General features: G+C 57.5%; 1 protein-coding gene across 1 annotated transcript in view; it reads right to left on the bottom strand.

Moving 5' to 3' along the window:
• Positions 1-50: 50 nt before the first annotated feature.
• Positions 51-16,051, bottom strand: part of EPHA10 (EPH receptor A10) — a 44,764-nt gene continuing 28,763 nt past the window's right edge. The window contains exons 8-17 of the mRNA XM_027109056.1: positions 12,124-12,232; positions 8,574-8,635; positions 8,297-8,422; positions 6,860-7,045; positions 6,335-6,396; positions 5,895-6,098; positions 5,506-5,655; positions 5,096-5,289; positions 4,304-4,459; positions 51-4,154 (exon numbers count right to left, since the gene is read on the bottom strand). Of these exons, the coding sequence (XP_026964857.1) occupies positions 4,040-4,154; positions 4,304-4,459; positions 5,096-5,289; positions 5,506-5,655; positions 5,895-6,098; positions 6,335-6,396; positions 6,860-7,045; positions 8,297-8,422; positions 8,574-8,635; positions 12,124-12,232 (1,364 nt within the window). The 3' untranslated portion in view covers positions 51-4,039. The remainder of the gene's footprint in view (positions 4,155-4,303; positions 4,460-5,095; positions 5,290-5,505; positions 5,656-5,894; positions 6,099-6,334; positions 6,397-6,859; positions 7,046-8,296; positions 8,423-8,573; positions 8,636-12,123; positions 12,233-16,051) is intronic.

Raw genomic sequence — 16,051 nt, 5'->3', positions numbered from 1 at the left:
CAAGCTGTGCTACCTGGACCAGAGACAGTTTTGGAGCTGAAGCTACTGGAGTGAGGGTCTGCAAGCAGCTACTTTCCTCAGAAGATGCGAAAACCTTTACTTCAGGCAGAACCTCTCTGATACCTGAAGAGGGGGCCCTCTCCCCAAGATCCAGGTCACGGGTAACCTAGCCCAAGAAGCTTTTCCCCAACATCTTCCTTCCATGAGCTAGAAATTTACATCATGGGGGCACAGTATCTAGGGTACCTATAGTTTACTTGTGTAGCAAGTCTCGTTGGCCAGGGACAAAGCAGAGGCCCAGGTGATTCAGTGATCGTGCTTCTCACTTCCCAAGCTCCGGGCTCTGGCAGATCTGCTTTCCTGGAATTCGCTCTTCGCCGAAATGATCGACGTGGGGCTCACGGCGGAAGAGAAGACAGACTGGGGTCATGGTTCAGCAGGTCATCGGTGTTGACAGTTTAGGGAGAAGGCCCTTCAGTCAGTGACAGCATTTAGAGTAGAGGTTACTCATTTCAAGCGATTAAGTCACCAAAGCTGAGGCTTCTACCTTTTCCTTCATTGTCTGGTACACTGTTGTTAAGTAGAGCCTGACGTCAAGAAAACAGTTAGGATCCAACATTCTTTACTCAAAGCCACCCTCACCCTAGTTTGGCTCCAACTGCACTACTGCCTGGACCCAGTTGCAGGGAATGTGCAGTATGTAACAGGTCCTTAATAAATACCAGTCACGTGACAAAGATGGAGCAGTCCTTCACTCCATACAAGAGCTGGCTTGGAGACGGTAATGAGCTCCCCATCCCAGGATTTAAGGCATGGGCTGAACTATCACAGGGCTGGCATGCGGCAAAGAAAATTCAAACCTTACCGCCAGCCCACAGACCAAAAAGGGCCGCAAACGCTTTTCACTGTTTGGATTTTGTCTTTTCAAATGAATTGCCAACAATTTAAAAATCATGAGATTTCACAAAAATAGTCACTAGCCACCAACAAATATCTAGCAACACGGGCCACAGTCAAGAGGAGCTGTGTAGCACTTTTCCTTGGCCCTCAGAGGCCTCTTCCCATTCCAAGGAATTCTTACCTCATCCCTGTGGGCAGGTTACTTTGTAGCCTCTGCTGTGTGTATAAGGCAAATAAAAGCAGAGCTGCTCTGAGCTCAGGGGAGGATGGGGCCCTCCCCGCGCCAGGGGCGTTTCCAATGAACAGTAGTTTCAATCTTTGCCCTACAGGCCCCCCGATCGTTCCAAAAGCCCTACTTGGGACGTCCTGTTGAAAGAAGTCCAAATGTGTTGCCTTATGAACAGTTAGGTTCAATTAGTCATATGAAGAGCTAGTTCTCGTGGAGGCTGTGCTAGGACATCACCTAAGCATCGTTTATTCACAGCGTCAGACACACATTGCAGCCCGGTCCAAAACCGAGCTCGTCATTTCCCACATCGCTGCTTAACCTGCTCCCCCCGCCCCTTACGTGGTCCATCTCCGGCAATGGCACCGCCACGGAGTGTTGCCCCCTCGGGGAAGCCACCCAGTGCTCGCCCCTAGGGTAAACCCTGATCACACCGTCCTGTCATCTATTTCCTAAATGTGGCTCTTGCCCAGAGATCTCAGACACACACTTTGGAGACCCCTGTGGTGGGGCGGGGGGCGCGAAACCCTCCCACACAAGTTACTTAACAGTTAAGCAACTGTCACTGACAGAGGCACCATACCACAGACAAGTTTTTATTACTTTGTCCTGCATATAGAACCCAAGAACTATAAAAACACCTCCAGAATTAGTCAAAGGAACCACTCCCCCCCCACCACCAACCAGCCCCTTCCCTCCCTGGATGGGATCAGATATGGGTGCTGGGGGGTTGCAGGCCACCTCTCTATCCAGTGAATAAGGTCCATATAAAAATAGATCTGTAGAGGGCTCCCAGGGAGCCATCAGCCTGCATCTTGCCGGCACCTGTGCAGGGCTGAGGCCTGGGACCCATCAGGATGCTGGGACCTCACTCCTCAGTGGAAGGGAGGTCTACCCTGGACACCGAAGTCCTGCCAACACAGCCAGGGGACTCTGCAGAACAGCGCGGGGAGGAGGAGGGGACTCTGACCTTCAGGGCATGACTGATGAGGCTGGAGATGGGAATGAGGCTCCCTCCACAGGATGCTGGTATGTCCTTTCCAGACTTCCCACGGGGCAGGGCCTGGAGGGCACCGGCAAGGGACCCTCCAGCTCTGTCAAAGGTAGAAGAAATATCTCGGCCTCCCCTAGCACCCCCCAGGACACTGAGCTGGGGCAGGTGCTCAGGAGATGGACAGCGGGGGTGGGGGGACGCCTGCCCTGCTGGCAGAATGAGGCCAAAGGCACTGCTGAGAGGCACCGTCCCCCACCACGGAGCACTCCCCAGAGATGTGCTGCATCTCCCACCCTCCAGGCTCCTTCTCATGCTGGCCCCTCTGCTTGGATTCCTCTTGTCCTAGGCCCTCCGTCTTGGCCTGCGGAAAACTCCACCAACCCTAAGGAAAGAGTCCTCCCCCCGCTCCTCCAAGGCCCTGTTCAATGGATGCATCAGACTCTCAGTCAAGGAACCTTTCCAGACGCCCCTCCATATACACACATCACGAGTGTCCGGCCCACAGGCCCTACGGTCTCCCGTGGGGGACGTGTAGTAGTTCCTGGAGCCTGAGTTCACCTCCCCGCCTCGTCTGGACCCTCCAAGGGCCGGCTGTGTCTCCTTCACCCCTTCCTGTAGCCCTTGCCTCCTTCCCACCCCATCCCACCCGACCCACACGCAGCCAAACCACAGCAGGCATAGGTCAGGGGTGACCCTATCCAGACCCAGTTGCCTTCATTCTGTGCCATGAAAGCCCTGGCCTCACGATCACCCCCGCCTCTGGGAAGCCTTCCTGGATAAGGAACTCTGGACTCAGCTCAGGGCAACTACTTCTGCCAAAGCCCCGCAGAAGAGGGGCCAGAGGGAGGAGGTACTCCACGGGAGGCTGGGTGCAGGGGATGGAGCCTGCGGGAGGGGGTCACCTCAGAGTACCCCTGGGCTGCCTCAGGAAAGAGTGTTGGTGACACAGGGCAGGACCCACGACTCTCTCCAGAGCCAACCTCGGCTCTGGATCGGGAGTTGGGCACGTGGGTTCAACCCCAGCTCTGGCCCTGACTCCTCACTAGGTCTTGTTTTCCCCACCTGTACGGTAAGGGTTGGACCGGCCTGTTAGAGAGAGAAGCTCCGTCTCTGAGAGTCATGTCTTCATCATCCCCCAAGTCTGGGGAGCAAAGCTCTTGGGGCCCCGGGGAGAAAGTTGCTCTCCTCATGCTCTTCCCAGATGTCCTGGCCGGTGAGTTTATAAAAGGAAAGCAAAGGGGGTGGGGGGCACCTAGTGGGGCCTCAGGGGAACACCGGGACCCTCACCCTCACCCTGAATGGTCAGCTTAAGGGTGGGGGAAGCAGAAATGAGCTCCTAAGTCCGGGGCCCTCGGGGTCCAGCCCCTGATCTCAGCACCACCTTTGCCTGCCTGGGCCTCGGGACCAGTGTCCAGACAGGGCCCAGCTGGAATACGGGGAACTGAGGCCCCATGGCCCATCAGGATTGGCGGCCAGGCAGCTGTGGTCACTGACAGGAGCCCATCCATCAGGGACCTGTGCTGCCTGCTGGCCAATGGTCTGTGGGAAAGTGGGGCACCCTTTGGAGTAGGCCCCAGACCTCAGTGGGTATGGAAGACAGAAGGGCATGAATCGGGCCATTTAAAGCTATGTCTTCCTCCCTGCCCCTGCCCACCTTAGTCTCTGAGACCCTGCATTTCCTCCCACTGTTGTCTCAGGGATCCTCCCCAGGTTTTGAACCTTTATTCAAGGGGGACTGAGTCAGCCAAGGTGCTCAGACTGGGGGAAATGGGGGGAGAAGGCAGGGAAATGGAGGAAACCGGGGCTCCACACAAGCTCTGGGAGCTCACTTCCGCACGGTGGAGCGCAGCTGGCGGGGGTCCTGGGCAAGGCTGGGGGCTGGAGCCCCCTGGGGTCCTGGCCTGGAAAAGTGGGGCCGCTCACACCTGCACCCCCCGGCCCTGCAGCTGGAGCACCCGGGCCCGCAGGGCACTGATCCCACTGAGGAGGTCCTCCCGGTGTTCCACCGATGAGATGCCCAGGCTCACCAGGTCCCTGCGAAGAAGAAGGGCGGGTCAGACCCAGCTGCTCTTCCCCACCTTCTGCTGTCCCTCCCATCCCCTACCCAGCCCGGGAACCGGAATCAGGACCGGCTGGGCCTCCCATGCTGGCAGGGGCAGGGCCCCCGGGCCCTTTAGACTCACTGGGCAGTCATGGCGGCCACAGCCTCTAGGCTCCCATAGCCGGCGGCAGCGAAGCTGTCCTTGTAGCGGCCCAGGTCCAGGGCCTCCAGCCACGTGCCCACGGAGCCAAAGGAGGGGAAGGTGGAGAAGGCACGGTCCGCCAGGGGCGTGGGAGGCCTGGGGAGCAGAAGAGCAGTGGTCAGTCGACAGCAGGGACCTGGGGCCCAGACCCGGTCACTCTCCTGAGGAGAGGTCGTCTGAGAACGGCCAGGAGGAGGGGAAGATGGCCGAGCCTCCGACAGGCCTGGCTCACACAGGGTTCTAGGTAACCTCAGAGCAGGCGCGGGTTTACGATGCTCTGGCTGGCAGAGAGTGAGCTGCATAGGAGCCAGGTAAAGGGAGTGTCTGCGACAGTCTAGGGTAGGATGTCCCTAGGAGAACTTGGGAAGTGACTGGTATTGGGGACAACTAACACTAATTGCACTTATTTATTGGAACTACAGATATGTTAGGACTATTACCACATTTATGTATGTGGTCGCTGTACCTGGGATACGTGGGGCAAAACCCAGGACAAGCAGAAGTGACTAAGATGAAAAGTTATACATGCCTAAGGCAGGTGGGAGTATTAGATCTATCTGGGGTACCTGAGTGAGTCGTCGTACCTGGACTGGTGGGGGAGGACAGGTGGGGCAGCTGTACTTGTACATGGTGGCGGGGGGGGCGTTCGTGGACAGGTGAGAGTTCTGCTACATCTGGTATGGTTGGAGATACCTGGGGATGTACCTGGGACACGCGAGGTGACAGCTGTACCTGGCACAGGTAGAGTCGGCACACGTCGGGGGCTCTGGATCCTGCACCATCTTGCTCAGGAGGCCATGGATCTGGCAGAACCTGGGCCGCTCACCTGGGTCCTTCTGCCAGCAGTCAAGCATCAGTCGGTGCAGGGGGGAGGGGCAGTGCCTGGGGGGTGGCAGCCGGAAGCCATCCTCCACGGCTTTGATCACCTAGGCCATGGGGGTGGCGGGCAGACAGGAGGTTTTAGGTCCCCCAATACACACACTCACCCCATCCCAAGGAAGGCTCAAGTGGTGACCAGGCAGGACTGGAAGCAAGTAGACAGTGAAGAGGGGCCTGGGGCTAACAGGTCAAGGGTTAATGGGCAGAGGTCAGGGAGCAACAAGATCAGAAGGCAAGGAGCAGAAGCCACGGGCGTCACTCACGTCTTGGCCAGACATGTCCCAGTAGGGCCGCTCCCCAAAGGCCATCACCTCCCACATGACGACACCGAAGCTCCAAACATCACTGGCGGAGCTGAAGTGGCCAAACTGAAGCGTCTCGGGGGCGGCCCACAGTGCCGGGCTCCGGCCGCTCTGCGGGCAGGCAGGCAGGTCAGGGGCAGGAGGGGACCAGGTCACACAGCCAGGGTTCCCCACCCGCAGAGCCACAGATCCAGCCCCCCCTGCCATCTCCCCGGCTGCTCATCTAGGCGAGGCCCACACTGGCAATGGACAACTGGATGGAGGGGCAGGAGTGACCCCGACACAGCCAGGAAGGGGGATGTGGGGAGACGGGGACTCCAGGGCAGCTTGCCGAGGGAAGGGCTCCTCACCATGGTGGTGTAGACAGCCTCTGCTCGGTCCCGAGGTCCCCGCCCAAAGCCGGAGATCTTGCAGATGAGGTCGCTGCTGACCAGCACCCGGCGGGCCGCCAGGCCCCGGTGGACGTAGCCCATTTCCGACAGATACTTCATGGCCGACGCCAGGCCGGGCAGCATCCCCATCAGCTGCACAGCCACCAGCTGGCCCTCGTGCCGCTGTGAGAGGAGGAGAGCGAGGCCAGGCTGCACTCTCGCTTCCCCTGTTGCTGGGTGACCCCGGGGAAGTCAACTGGCCCTCTCTGGGCTTCAGTTTGCCATGTGACCTGCCAGGTCAGCCTGGCCAGTGGTCATCTTTATAGGGAATGAGGCCAAGCCCAAGTCCCACCAAAGGGAAAAGTGAGGGACCAAGAATATCATGGTCATCAGTTCCCCGCAGGGCCCAGGCCACTCACCCTGAGGAAGCCGTCCAGGGCCCCATGGCTCATGTACTCAGTAACGATCATCAAGGTGCTTCCTGTACCCACGGAGGGGAACACACGCTAAAGTGCCTGCTGCCCTCTGTGAGCACATGTGCTCCCCCACCTGGGCCCCAGACCCCTCCAAGAAGGCCAGAACCAAGGCCAAGCTCCCTGAGTCTTGCCACCCTCCTGCCCAGCCCAGGACCCTCTGTGCTGAAGAACAAAAGAGGTGTCATCTGAGGGGAACAAAGGCCAAGGTGAGGATCTGCACCAAGTTAGCTGAGGGCGATCACTCTGAAGGTCCAAGTGAGCCAACCCCACCGAGTGTCACCACACGCCCAAAGATCACGCAGGGTCCGAGAGGCCACCCAGAGTCAGTGAAGGAGGGCTGAGCCCTTCTCTCCATGGTGGGCAGCGTCAGGGCTCCCTCTCGTGACTGAGCAGAGGGCCTGGGGGCACGGCACACCTCCACCTCCCACCCCATCATCTCCTCCCACACTGGTGGAGCATGGGCCCTACCTCGGGTGACAACGCCCTCCAGCCGCACCACATGGCTGTGGTCGAACTGGCCCAAGGTGAGGGCCTCGGCCAGGAAGCTGAGCCTCTGCAAGTCGGAGCAGCCCTCCCTCAGCGTGTGCACGGCCACGGGGAGCTCCTGGCGGCCCGGAAGCTGCAGGCAGCCGAAGCACAGCTCCCCAAACCGCCCTGGGGGGAAAAGGCACCTCAGACACCCCCCGGAGGCCGCTCCCTCGGCCAACCTGGGCAGGGTGAGCCGAGGAGAAGGCCGCTTCTGGATCATGGGACTCGGGTCTCCTGATGTCAAATCCTGGTAAACTGAGTACCAGCCGTGTGACATGGGCTTCTGCTCTTTCCCTCTTTTGGCCTCAGTTTTCTCCTCTGTGAAATGGGGAGTCCTCCCTGCCTGCTTCGGCGGGAAATTCCAAAGCCTCAAAGAGAGGACGCTGCACATGCCAGCACACCAGAGGCGCAGGGTGACACAGGAAGGGTAACGATGACACCTATTCTGCCACGCCGCCCCTTTCTGGTCTCTACCCAGCGAGTCTGCTGACAGTGCCAGGGAAGAGTGTCAGGCTCCTGGTGAAAGCACTCCCTTAGTGCAGGGGCTGAGGGTTTGCAGACAGGAAAAAAGGAAGCGAGGGGACTGACCGTTAGAGAGCACGCACCCACTGTGAACCCGGCCCTGGGCTGAGTGCTGGAAAGCCCCCACATCAGCTCTGTCTGAGGCAAATATCATGGCCATTTAACAGAGGAGAAACTGAGGCTCAAAGCGGAAAAGGGACGTACCCCTGGTCACACAGCTGGTCAGTGGTAGAGCCAGGACTAGAACTCAGGTATGCCTGGTCCCCAAGCTTGCAAAGGCCCCTCCCCATCGTCTCTTGAAGGCCTGGGACCAAACTTCTGCCAGGGGCAGTCTGCAGAGCCAGCTCTGAAAGGGCCCGAATGGAGAGAATTCTGACCTTGGGGACAGGCAAAGGGTAGGAAGGCAGGGCCACAGACTCCTCTGCCACCTCCTTCCCTGGATCCTGGTGGACGGAGGTCCAGCTTGATGTGGAGGGGGCGCTTCCTGGACAGGGTGGGGACTGGGTAGAGGCGGGGCCTCCAGAAATGGGGGCGGGACTTGGGGTGGAGGCGGGCTTACAGGAGAGAGACGGGTGGGCTGAAGGAGGGGCTTCTAGAGGGAGGGGCGGAGGCGGGGCTTACAGGATAGAGGCGGGGTAGGGTGGAGGACAAGCTTCTAGAGAGGGCGGGGGTGCGGAGGCTCAGGGTGAGGACTGGGTAGAGGCCGGGCCTCCAGAAATGGGGGCGGGACTTGGGGTGGAGGCAGGCTTACAGGATAGAGACGAGGTGGGATGGAGGAGGGGCTTCTAGAGACGGCTGGGAGGGGGCGGAGGCGGGGCTTCCCAACGGACAAGGCTTCCGGGGTGCCTAGCTTGCCTGTTCCAAGGCTCCTCTCCAGCGTGACGCTTTTCGCATCCAGCTCCTTGGCAAACAGATGAACAGCCAGCAGCGGGTCCCCACAGCTCTGGGGATCCACGAATGTGCGGCGAGTTGGGACTTTGACTGGGAACGCAGGGAAAGAGAGGGGGGTGGGATAAGGGGCCTCCACGACTGGAGGAGTGGGGGTTATGCAATGGCAGCAAGGAAGAGGATTGAGGGGTAAGGTAGGGGGTGCCCGCCCCGCCCCGCCCCGCGTCAGGCCCAGACAACTCACAGTGGAAATACAGCTCCTCCTCATCATGGGCATCCCGACCTCCTTTGCCATAGCTGCAGGTCCTGGGGTAGGGGGTTGGGGGTCGGGGGGTCCGTAGTCATTCTTTGAGCCAGGCTGTCCCAGCCCTTCCCATCTCACCAGCACCCAGGGCGGCACCTCTCTGTTCCTCCAAAAGGATAAGGTCTGTGCCCCAGGGGAGGGGCCTTCTTGTCCTGCTGGTCTGAAAGCTTCTCCCCACATCACACACACAATCCTAGCCCCAGACCTAACCCCTCACCCGCCTCCGCATTCCTAGTTATTTTCACTTTGAGACAGTGTATTCTTGCAACTCCAGAGGCACCCAAATCCATGCCCTGACTTCAAGCCCAAGCTGCCCCCCTGCCTACAGCTGAACAAAACAGGCAGAGCTTGTGTCCAGTCAAGAAAACAAACACTGAGAAGGAACCACAAGCCCACTCACAGGTCCAAGCAAAGAAGGGTGGTGCGCCGTGGGGAGCACCTCACAGATGGATCTGACGTGGCCGGGGCCGTCAAGGATGGCTTCCTGAGACAGAGGCAGCCATGGACCAAAGGACGGCATCATGATCAACAGAGCCACAGGCTGGCATCTGGGGCCCCCTGGGGCAGGGCCTTGCAGGCCCAGATAAAGACTTTGGTTCTATTCTGGGGGCAGAGGAGAGGCCCCAGAACCCCCTGGGGGGTTTTGAGCCAAGGTTCAATTTGCATTTTAGGAAGATCACCCCAGCTGCTGCTGTGTCCCTGCGGGAGATGGCAGTGGCTCGGGCTATGTGGTGACCATGGACTCGGAGGAAAGTAAGAGGACTCAAGTCACATTTAGGTGACAGAGCCACAGGGCTCGGAGATAGCTGGAAGGCAGAAAGGGAGAGGGGGAAGATTGGAACAACTCAGGTTCCAGCTTGCCCAGCAGGGTGTGGGGTGTACCAGTTACTGAGATCGGGAGTTCTCATTTAGACATTTGAGTTTGCAGGGCCTCTGGTAAAAGCAGGGACAATCAATGAGCAGGGAGTTCGCCATGTGTGTGTCTGGAGTTTGGCAGAGGTGTGCTCTGGAGATACAAGTTCTGGAGCTGGGGGTATTGCCCAGGGAGAGGAGGGAGCCTGAGAAGTGGGACAGGGAACAAGTCTGAGGACCCCCACCATTTTAAAATTGGGTAGAGGAGAAGGATGCCATGGAGGAGATCATGAAAGAACCACCAGAGAAACTGGAGGGAAACAGAAGGGAAATCGGGGGCGGGGGTGGGGGGAGGTGGCGGGCGATATCACAGGAAGCAAGGAAAGAAAAAGTGGAGCAGAGGACTGAGGTCACGTGAAGGCTCTAGGAGGAGGGGTTAGGGGAGACTGGAGAGAGATGACCACGTTTTGATACCAGTGGGAAAGAGGAGGCTGTCCTGTAGTCTGGAGTGGTCATGATGGCGGTCGCCAGCATGGGCTCTGGAATCTGACGACCGGCTCCCTAGGTGGTCCACTCTCTGTGGGACCAGGTGGCTGGGATTTCTCTTTAATAAAATCAGGATAAAGACATCCATGCCTGATCACACTGGTGCCAAGAGCTTACTAAGCACTAAATAAATGTTAGCTATCGTGGGGAAGAAGTGGACGTTATCAATAGTAATGGGTTCCTGAGATGGTAGGAAGTATGGTCACAGGTAGAAGATCCTGGCCGGGAGAATGGCACCTCCTCTAGAGCAAAAGGAGGGGGAGGATGGATGCAGAGATAGGCAGGTGTGTAGACTTGGGGGCAAGAAGTTGAGGGGTTAAAGTTGCTGTTAAAGGGCGGGTGCAGCAGACATGGCTGAGGGAGCGAGCTGCAAGGACGGGGAGTCTGCAGGGCAAAAGCAGAACTGGTGTCAGTGTTTGGGGAGATGGCCAGGTCCACGTCAGGAGATGGGAGAGGGCAGCTGAGATGGAACAGGAGAGAAGATCCGCGGAAACAAGGGAGTGAAAGAACCCAGAGGCCGAGGGGTGGGGCAGGTCCTCCAATGGCTACTGAAGTCATCCAGCACGGGAACAGGACTTCCATGAATGAGGGGAACACCTGGGAGAGGTAACGAGGGATGAAGGGGGCAAGGCTGAGTGGCTGGAGGAGTGGTGGCAGAGAAAATGAGAAGCTCCCACTGGGTGACGCAAGATGGACTGGGGAGGGAAAGCGGAGGTAAGGAGCCCGCTGCACAGAGCAGATACCGCAGAGACTGCGAGAGGAGGAGACGGCTGAGGGAGGTGTTCCCATCTGCAAAGCTGGGACACACGTGCTGGAGATGAGTGCCTCTCTGCACATCAGCGCTAGACCAGGCAGGTTCTCATTTTGGTGCCGTTTGATTCTGAGCACATTTTGAAATCCACCCCTGGCTTACTCTGCCTGCTCTGGTGCATCTGTCTCCGAGGAGCTGCTGGGCAGCTGCCCCTGTTCTGTAGGGTCTGCCTGAAGAGGCCCTCCTTGCTCACCTCTCTCCCCTTTCCTCCTTCTGCCTCCCAGAGACCGTGAGCTCACAGCCAGGACAAGATGCTCTCAGCTCCTGTCCATTCCCGCTTTTCCAACAGGTCTCATATAAGGACTTTTAAGCTCTGTGAGAAAGGAGATTCCACTCCTGTCCTGCCTTCCTGACTCACCTGGCCCGGGCAGAGCTGGCTCCCAGACTCACTCCTCCTCAGTCACTTTCAGCACCTTATTCAAGACCAAGCAAACAGTCCCCTCCGAGCCAAGTGAAAGCTCACGGTCCCTCCAGCCCGCAGGCGGTTCCAGGATGCTGATGTGTGGCTCCCGGGCCAGCCCATTCCTCTCCTGTGCTCCCCCCACTCCAGCCTGTCACATGCAGACTTTCCAGCCCCTCCAGTCTGCTGACCTCAGCCCCAGCCTGGAACCCACCCGGGTGCCTCTGTATGTGGCAGACTGTGGCCCTGGGGAGAAGGGCGATATATATGCCATGAGATTTCTGCTGCATGCCAAAGGGCCGGACCCAAGCTCCACATCTTTGCCCCTCCTCCCATCCCCTTCCTCTGCCCACTCTGCCAGCTTCTTCTGCTGGGGGTTGGGGGTTTCTGGTTTATGAGTTCCCCTCCCTGTTCTCCCTGCACGCAGGCGCGGGCGCGCGCACACACGCACACACAATTTCTGCCTTTCTTCCTTTTGCCTGTGTTGAAGGGCCTCCAGATCCCTTTCGGGCAGGGGCTGGGGGCCTCTGAGTGCCTCAGGAGGACCCTAATCACACCGGGGCAGCTGGAGCTTGATTCCATCCTCAGCGATGCCTTCTGACATTTAATGAGTTAAGGAGCTAAATCCCTTCATCCCAGAGCGGCTGAGCTAGCTGCCGTGCTGGCTGCCACGCTGCCGACTGCAGGAGCAGGGGGTCAGGACGGTGGGAGGAAGGCCAGGACCACACCAGCCACGCCTGTATCTACACAGGGGTGTGCTCGCCCGTGCACATCCGCACAGGTGCAAATGCAGATACAGACATGAGTGCCCGTGAGCACACGTGAATGTGCGCAGGGACACGGCCCACCAGGCATCATCCAGGCTGGGACCAGCCACCTACCTCCTCCAAATGGCCAGCACGCTCATCACAGAGCCCAGGACGAGGAGGGCTGAGATGGTCACAATGGTGATGACGACTGCGGGGCTCTGGTCCTTGGACCCCGAGGCAGCTGGGAGGGAAACCACGAGGTTGAGAGAGGCAGAGGACCAGGCTCCCGGGGAAGCTCCAGGACAGACTCCTGTCCTCACCCCACAGCAGGATTCCCACAGCACCTCCGCACTCGGCCCGGCCTCCCGGCGGCAAGGGACCAAGGCAGCCCCACCAGCCACAGTGGCACGTGGAGCTTCCTCCTTTCCCAGGGCAAGGCACTTTCACTGCAGCCCAGCTCTGAGAGAGAGGAGCAGGCATCCAGATAGGCAGGCCTCCCTTTTTGCCTTTCTGATGCACAAGGAAGGTAGCTCTGCAGGGGGATGGCGTCTCATCCAAGCTCCCCAGCCCCCATCCGGAAGTGTCACCAGCAATAATGATGAGTTAACATTTAATGCACACTTGCTCCATTCAAGACTAAGTGGTCCAAGCCAGTAAGGTGTTACTGTTTCCATTTTATAGCTGAGGAAACTGACACTGAGAAAAGTTGTGTAATTTGCCCAAGGTCACACAGCTAACAAACAGTGAACCTAAGATTTGAACCTGATTCCTAAAGCCTCTGCTTTGAACTATTTCCCCAGGGGAAGAGCCAGGCTCTCAGCCCCATCCATCCATCCATCCAACATGTGCGCCAGGCTGGCACTAGTTCTGGGGAGATAGCAATGGATGAGCCAAAATCCCAGCTCTGGAGGGGTGTACCGACCAGTGCGGGAGACAGAAATGAAAAATCTTAACTGTAGAATGAAAAAAAACAGAGACATGAATGAGCAGAGCTGAGCAGAGGCATGATAATTTCTTCCTAAAGCCAGCGAGGAAGGTTTGTAGAAAAGGCGTCATCTGCACTGGACCTGGAAGATTGAAAGGGTTGTTGATGATGCTTAGATGCACCTGCTGGGTCTGGAAAACGGCAAGTCATCCCATGTGGCTGGAAAACAGACTGCCTGGAGGCAGAGATGCAGATGCAAGATATGAAGGTATGAAGCTGGAGGGCAGGAGGGTGAAGGGAGCTGGGGGAGGAGACAGAACCGGAAGGTCCTTGAATGCTAGGCCAGTATGAGCCAGGATATCCCGAGGGTAACAGGGAGCTCAAGCGATAGACAGAGTTCCTGCCCACAGGGAGAGGAGTGAAGGGATCTGCTGGCTCGGGAGCGGGGAGAGAGGGGAGGTGTTTGAGAGACGTGACAAGAACGGGGAAAATGCTATGCAGCCCTGAAGACTAAACTGAGATTAGAAAAATACAACTCTGCAGGCAGCCTTGGCGAGGGACAGAGGAGGACAGCCAAGCCTGGGGACTAGCGGGGCAGGTGCAGCACGATGTCCGGGGAATGAGGGCCGGCAGAGGTGGGGCATGTTTCTGCCGGGAGAATCTGTGCTCACTGGGGAGAGATGATTGTGGGGACAGGAGGGGCTGAGAGCCTGGGAGATGAGGTCAGATCCCAAGAGCTGCTATTAGGATGTCACAGAGCAAGTGAGGAAGAGGGATAGAAGAGGAAGGAAGAGTTAGAGGCCAACAAGGTCAGGGTCAAAGAGCAGATTTCAGAGCCCACATTTTCAGAGATGGGGAACTGGGTCCAGGGTCCAGCTGGTGGCAGCAGGCAGTGGAGTTGCCAAGGACTGTTTGAAATGAAGTATCCATGTGGACGCGGAAACTGAGGATGGAGCTAAAAGTGGTTGTGGTCCGCAGCCTCTGAGATGGCCCTCCTGGGTTCGCCACCTCCTGGTGTTCCCTCCCCTTGAGTGTGGGCGGAACATAGTCACTTGCTTCTCATGAACAGAATACAACAAAAGTGATGGGATGTCACCTCCATGATTAGGTTACAAGAGACTGGCTTCTGTCTCGGGTGCCTTCTTGCGCTCTCTCTCTCTCTCTCTCTCTCTCTCTCTCTCAGTCTCTGGAAGAATCTAGTTGCTGGGTTATAAATAGCCCTTGGAGAAGCCCAGGAGGCATATGCCTGCCTCCCACAGACAGCCAGCAAGAGCCCAAGCAGGGGGGCAGACACCCGCTCCCCACTCCGCCCCAGGTAAGCCTGGAGATGACCGCAGCCCCAGAGGACACCTTGCTTGCATCCTTTGAGAGACCTGAGACAGGTGGCGCCCAGCTAAGCCTTGCCCATATTCCTGACCCAAGGAAACCATGAGATAATAAACATCTGTTGTTTTTGGCCGCTGAGTTTTGGGGGTAATTTGCTACACAGCAACGGGTAACTAATACAGCGGTGAAGCATGGTCCTTCCTCGTGATCCTGATTTGGGGTCACAGCTCACTGGAAAAAGTACTCTGCAGATTGGGGAACCACTCCCCACAGCCAGGGCCACAGCAAAGGAGGCTGCCCGGAAGCTGAGCAGCGTATCTACCAACTAAGAAGCACCAAATTAAGGGAAGGCATCAGCCCTCTTCAGCTACCGGCTCCCAGCTCCCGCCCTCTGCCACACCCACTCCAGCCACACCCACTCCAGCCAAACCCGCGAGCCTTTGTTCTGATGGCTTCCTCTACCCAAAACGCCTTCCCTGCCCACCTCCACACACTCAGACGTTCCCCAGCCTTCAAGACACGGCTCTAATCTCTTGCCAGCACCTGGCCGAGGTCTGGCAGAGACACAGGCGTTCGAGCAAGAAGTGCTGTTTTCCTTTCCCAGAACTCAAACTCCCTCCACATTTTATCTCCACCTCCCTTTGGGCTCAGAACTCTTCCTATCTTGGATTAGACTCATGTAGCAGGTTGGAAAGAATTATTATCTAGACAGCTGGTGCCAGGATGCCTCTTAGGGGGAACTGCCTTTGTCCGGGAAAATACTTGCGTGAGCTGCTCGGGTAGATAGAGGTGAGATCCTGAGGGCTGGGTTAGCAGCAGGAGAACAACAAAAGAGAGCGCTAAATGCTCTGCACGCATCAGGAGGGGGGACTGGGGGTGGGTGGGGAGAAGAGGAACCAGGGGAGGGAAGCCAAGGGAAGAGGGGGTAGCGCCATACCATGCCGAAGAGCTGGAGCTGCGTTAGTTTGGGGCATATCTGATGTTCAGCTTCTGTTTTGATAAGAGCGTTATTGAGAAATTATTCTCATACCGTGCAATTCACCCATTGAAAGCGTACAATTCTCCTGGTGTTTTTCTGTTTGTTTTCGGCCGCACTACGCAGCTCATGAGGTCTTAGTTCCCTGACCAGAGACTGAACCCAGGCCCTGGCAATGAACGTGCCGAATCCTAACCACTTCTCCCGGTGTTTCGTTTTGTTTACCGCTGCAGGTGCAACTCCCTTCGTGTGCCCCAACCCTCAGGGAAGGTTGGATGCTAGGATGGTAGATGTCAGGGCCTGGCAGTCCAGAGGGTGAGCTGGGCCTCACCCCTCTGCTTCACACTGTAAGGCCTAGTGGGGAGAGGGACGGGGGCCCACGTTTGAGTCTGTATCATGGCAGCGACAAAGCATCAGGATGGGAACAAGAACTTAGCAGTCAATGGCAAGAAGTGACCAGGAGACAAAAATTTCTCCCAAGAAAAGAGGAGAATCTTGGAGAGGGCACAGGATGTTTCCACGAGACGTGGGACGTTCTGGGAGGCAGGGAGACACCAGCTGAGACCTGGGTTATAGTTGCTCATGGGCCCCTCCCCTGTGAGTTCCTCCAGGACAGGTACCCAATGTAAGCCACTAGTTGTTGGATTCCAAATTCATGCTTTTTTTTTTTTTTTTGGCCACACTGAGCAGCACGTGGGATCTTAGTTCTCCCACCAGTTCCACCGTGCGCCCTGCAGTAGAATCGCAAAGTCTTAACCACTGAACCGCCAGGGAAGTCCAACCAAATTCATCCATTAATTAGGCTGTGACTGAACTGTTCTGCAGGTTCCCTT

Source organism: Aethalodelphis obliquidens, unplaced genomic scaffold (assembly GCF_003676395.1).
Source record: "Aethalodelphis obliquidens isolate GAN/ISIS:26980383/991018 unplaced genomic scaffold, ASM367639v1 scaffold9, whole genome shotgun sequence".
Taxonomy (NCBI): Eukaryota; Metazoa; Chordata; class Mammalia; order Artiodactyla; family Delphinidae; genus Aethalodelphis; species Aethalodelphis obliquidens.
The sequence above is the reverse complement of the archived record's forward strand: the minus strand, read 5'-3'. Positions and strand labels throughout refer to the sequence as shown.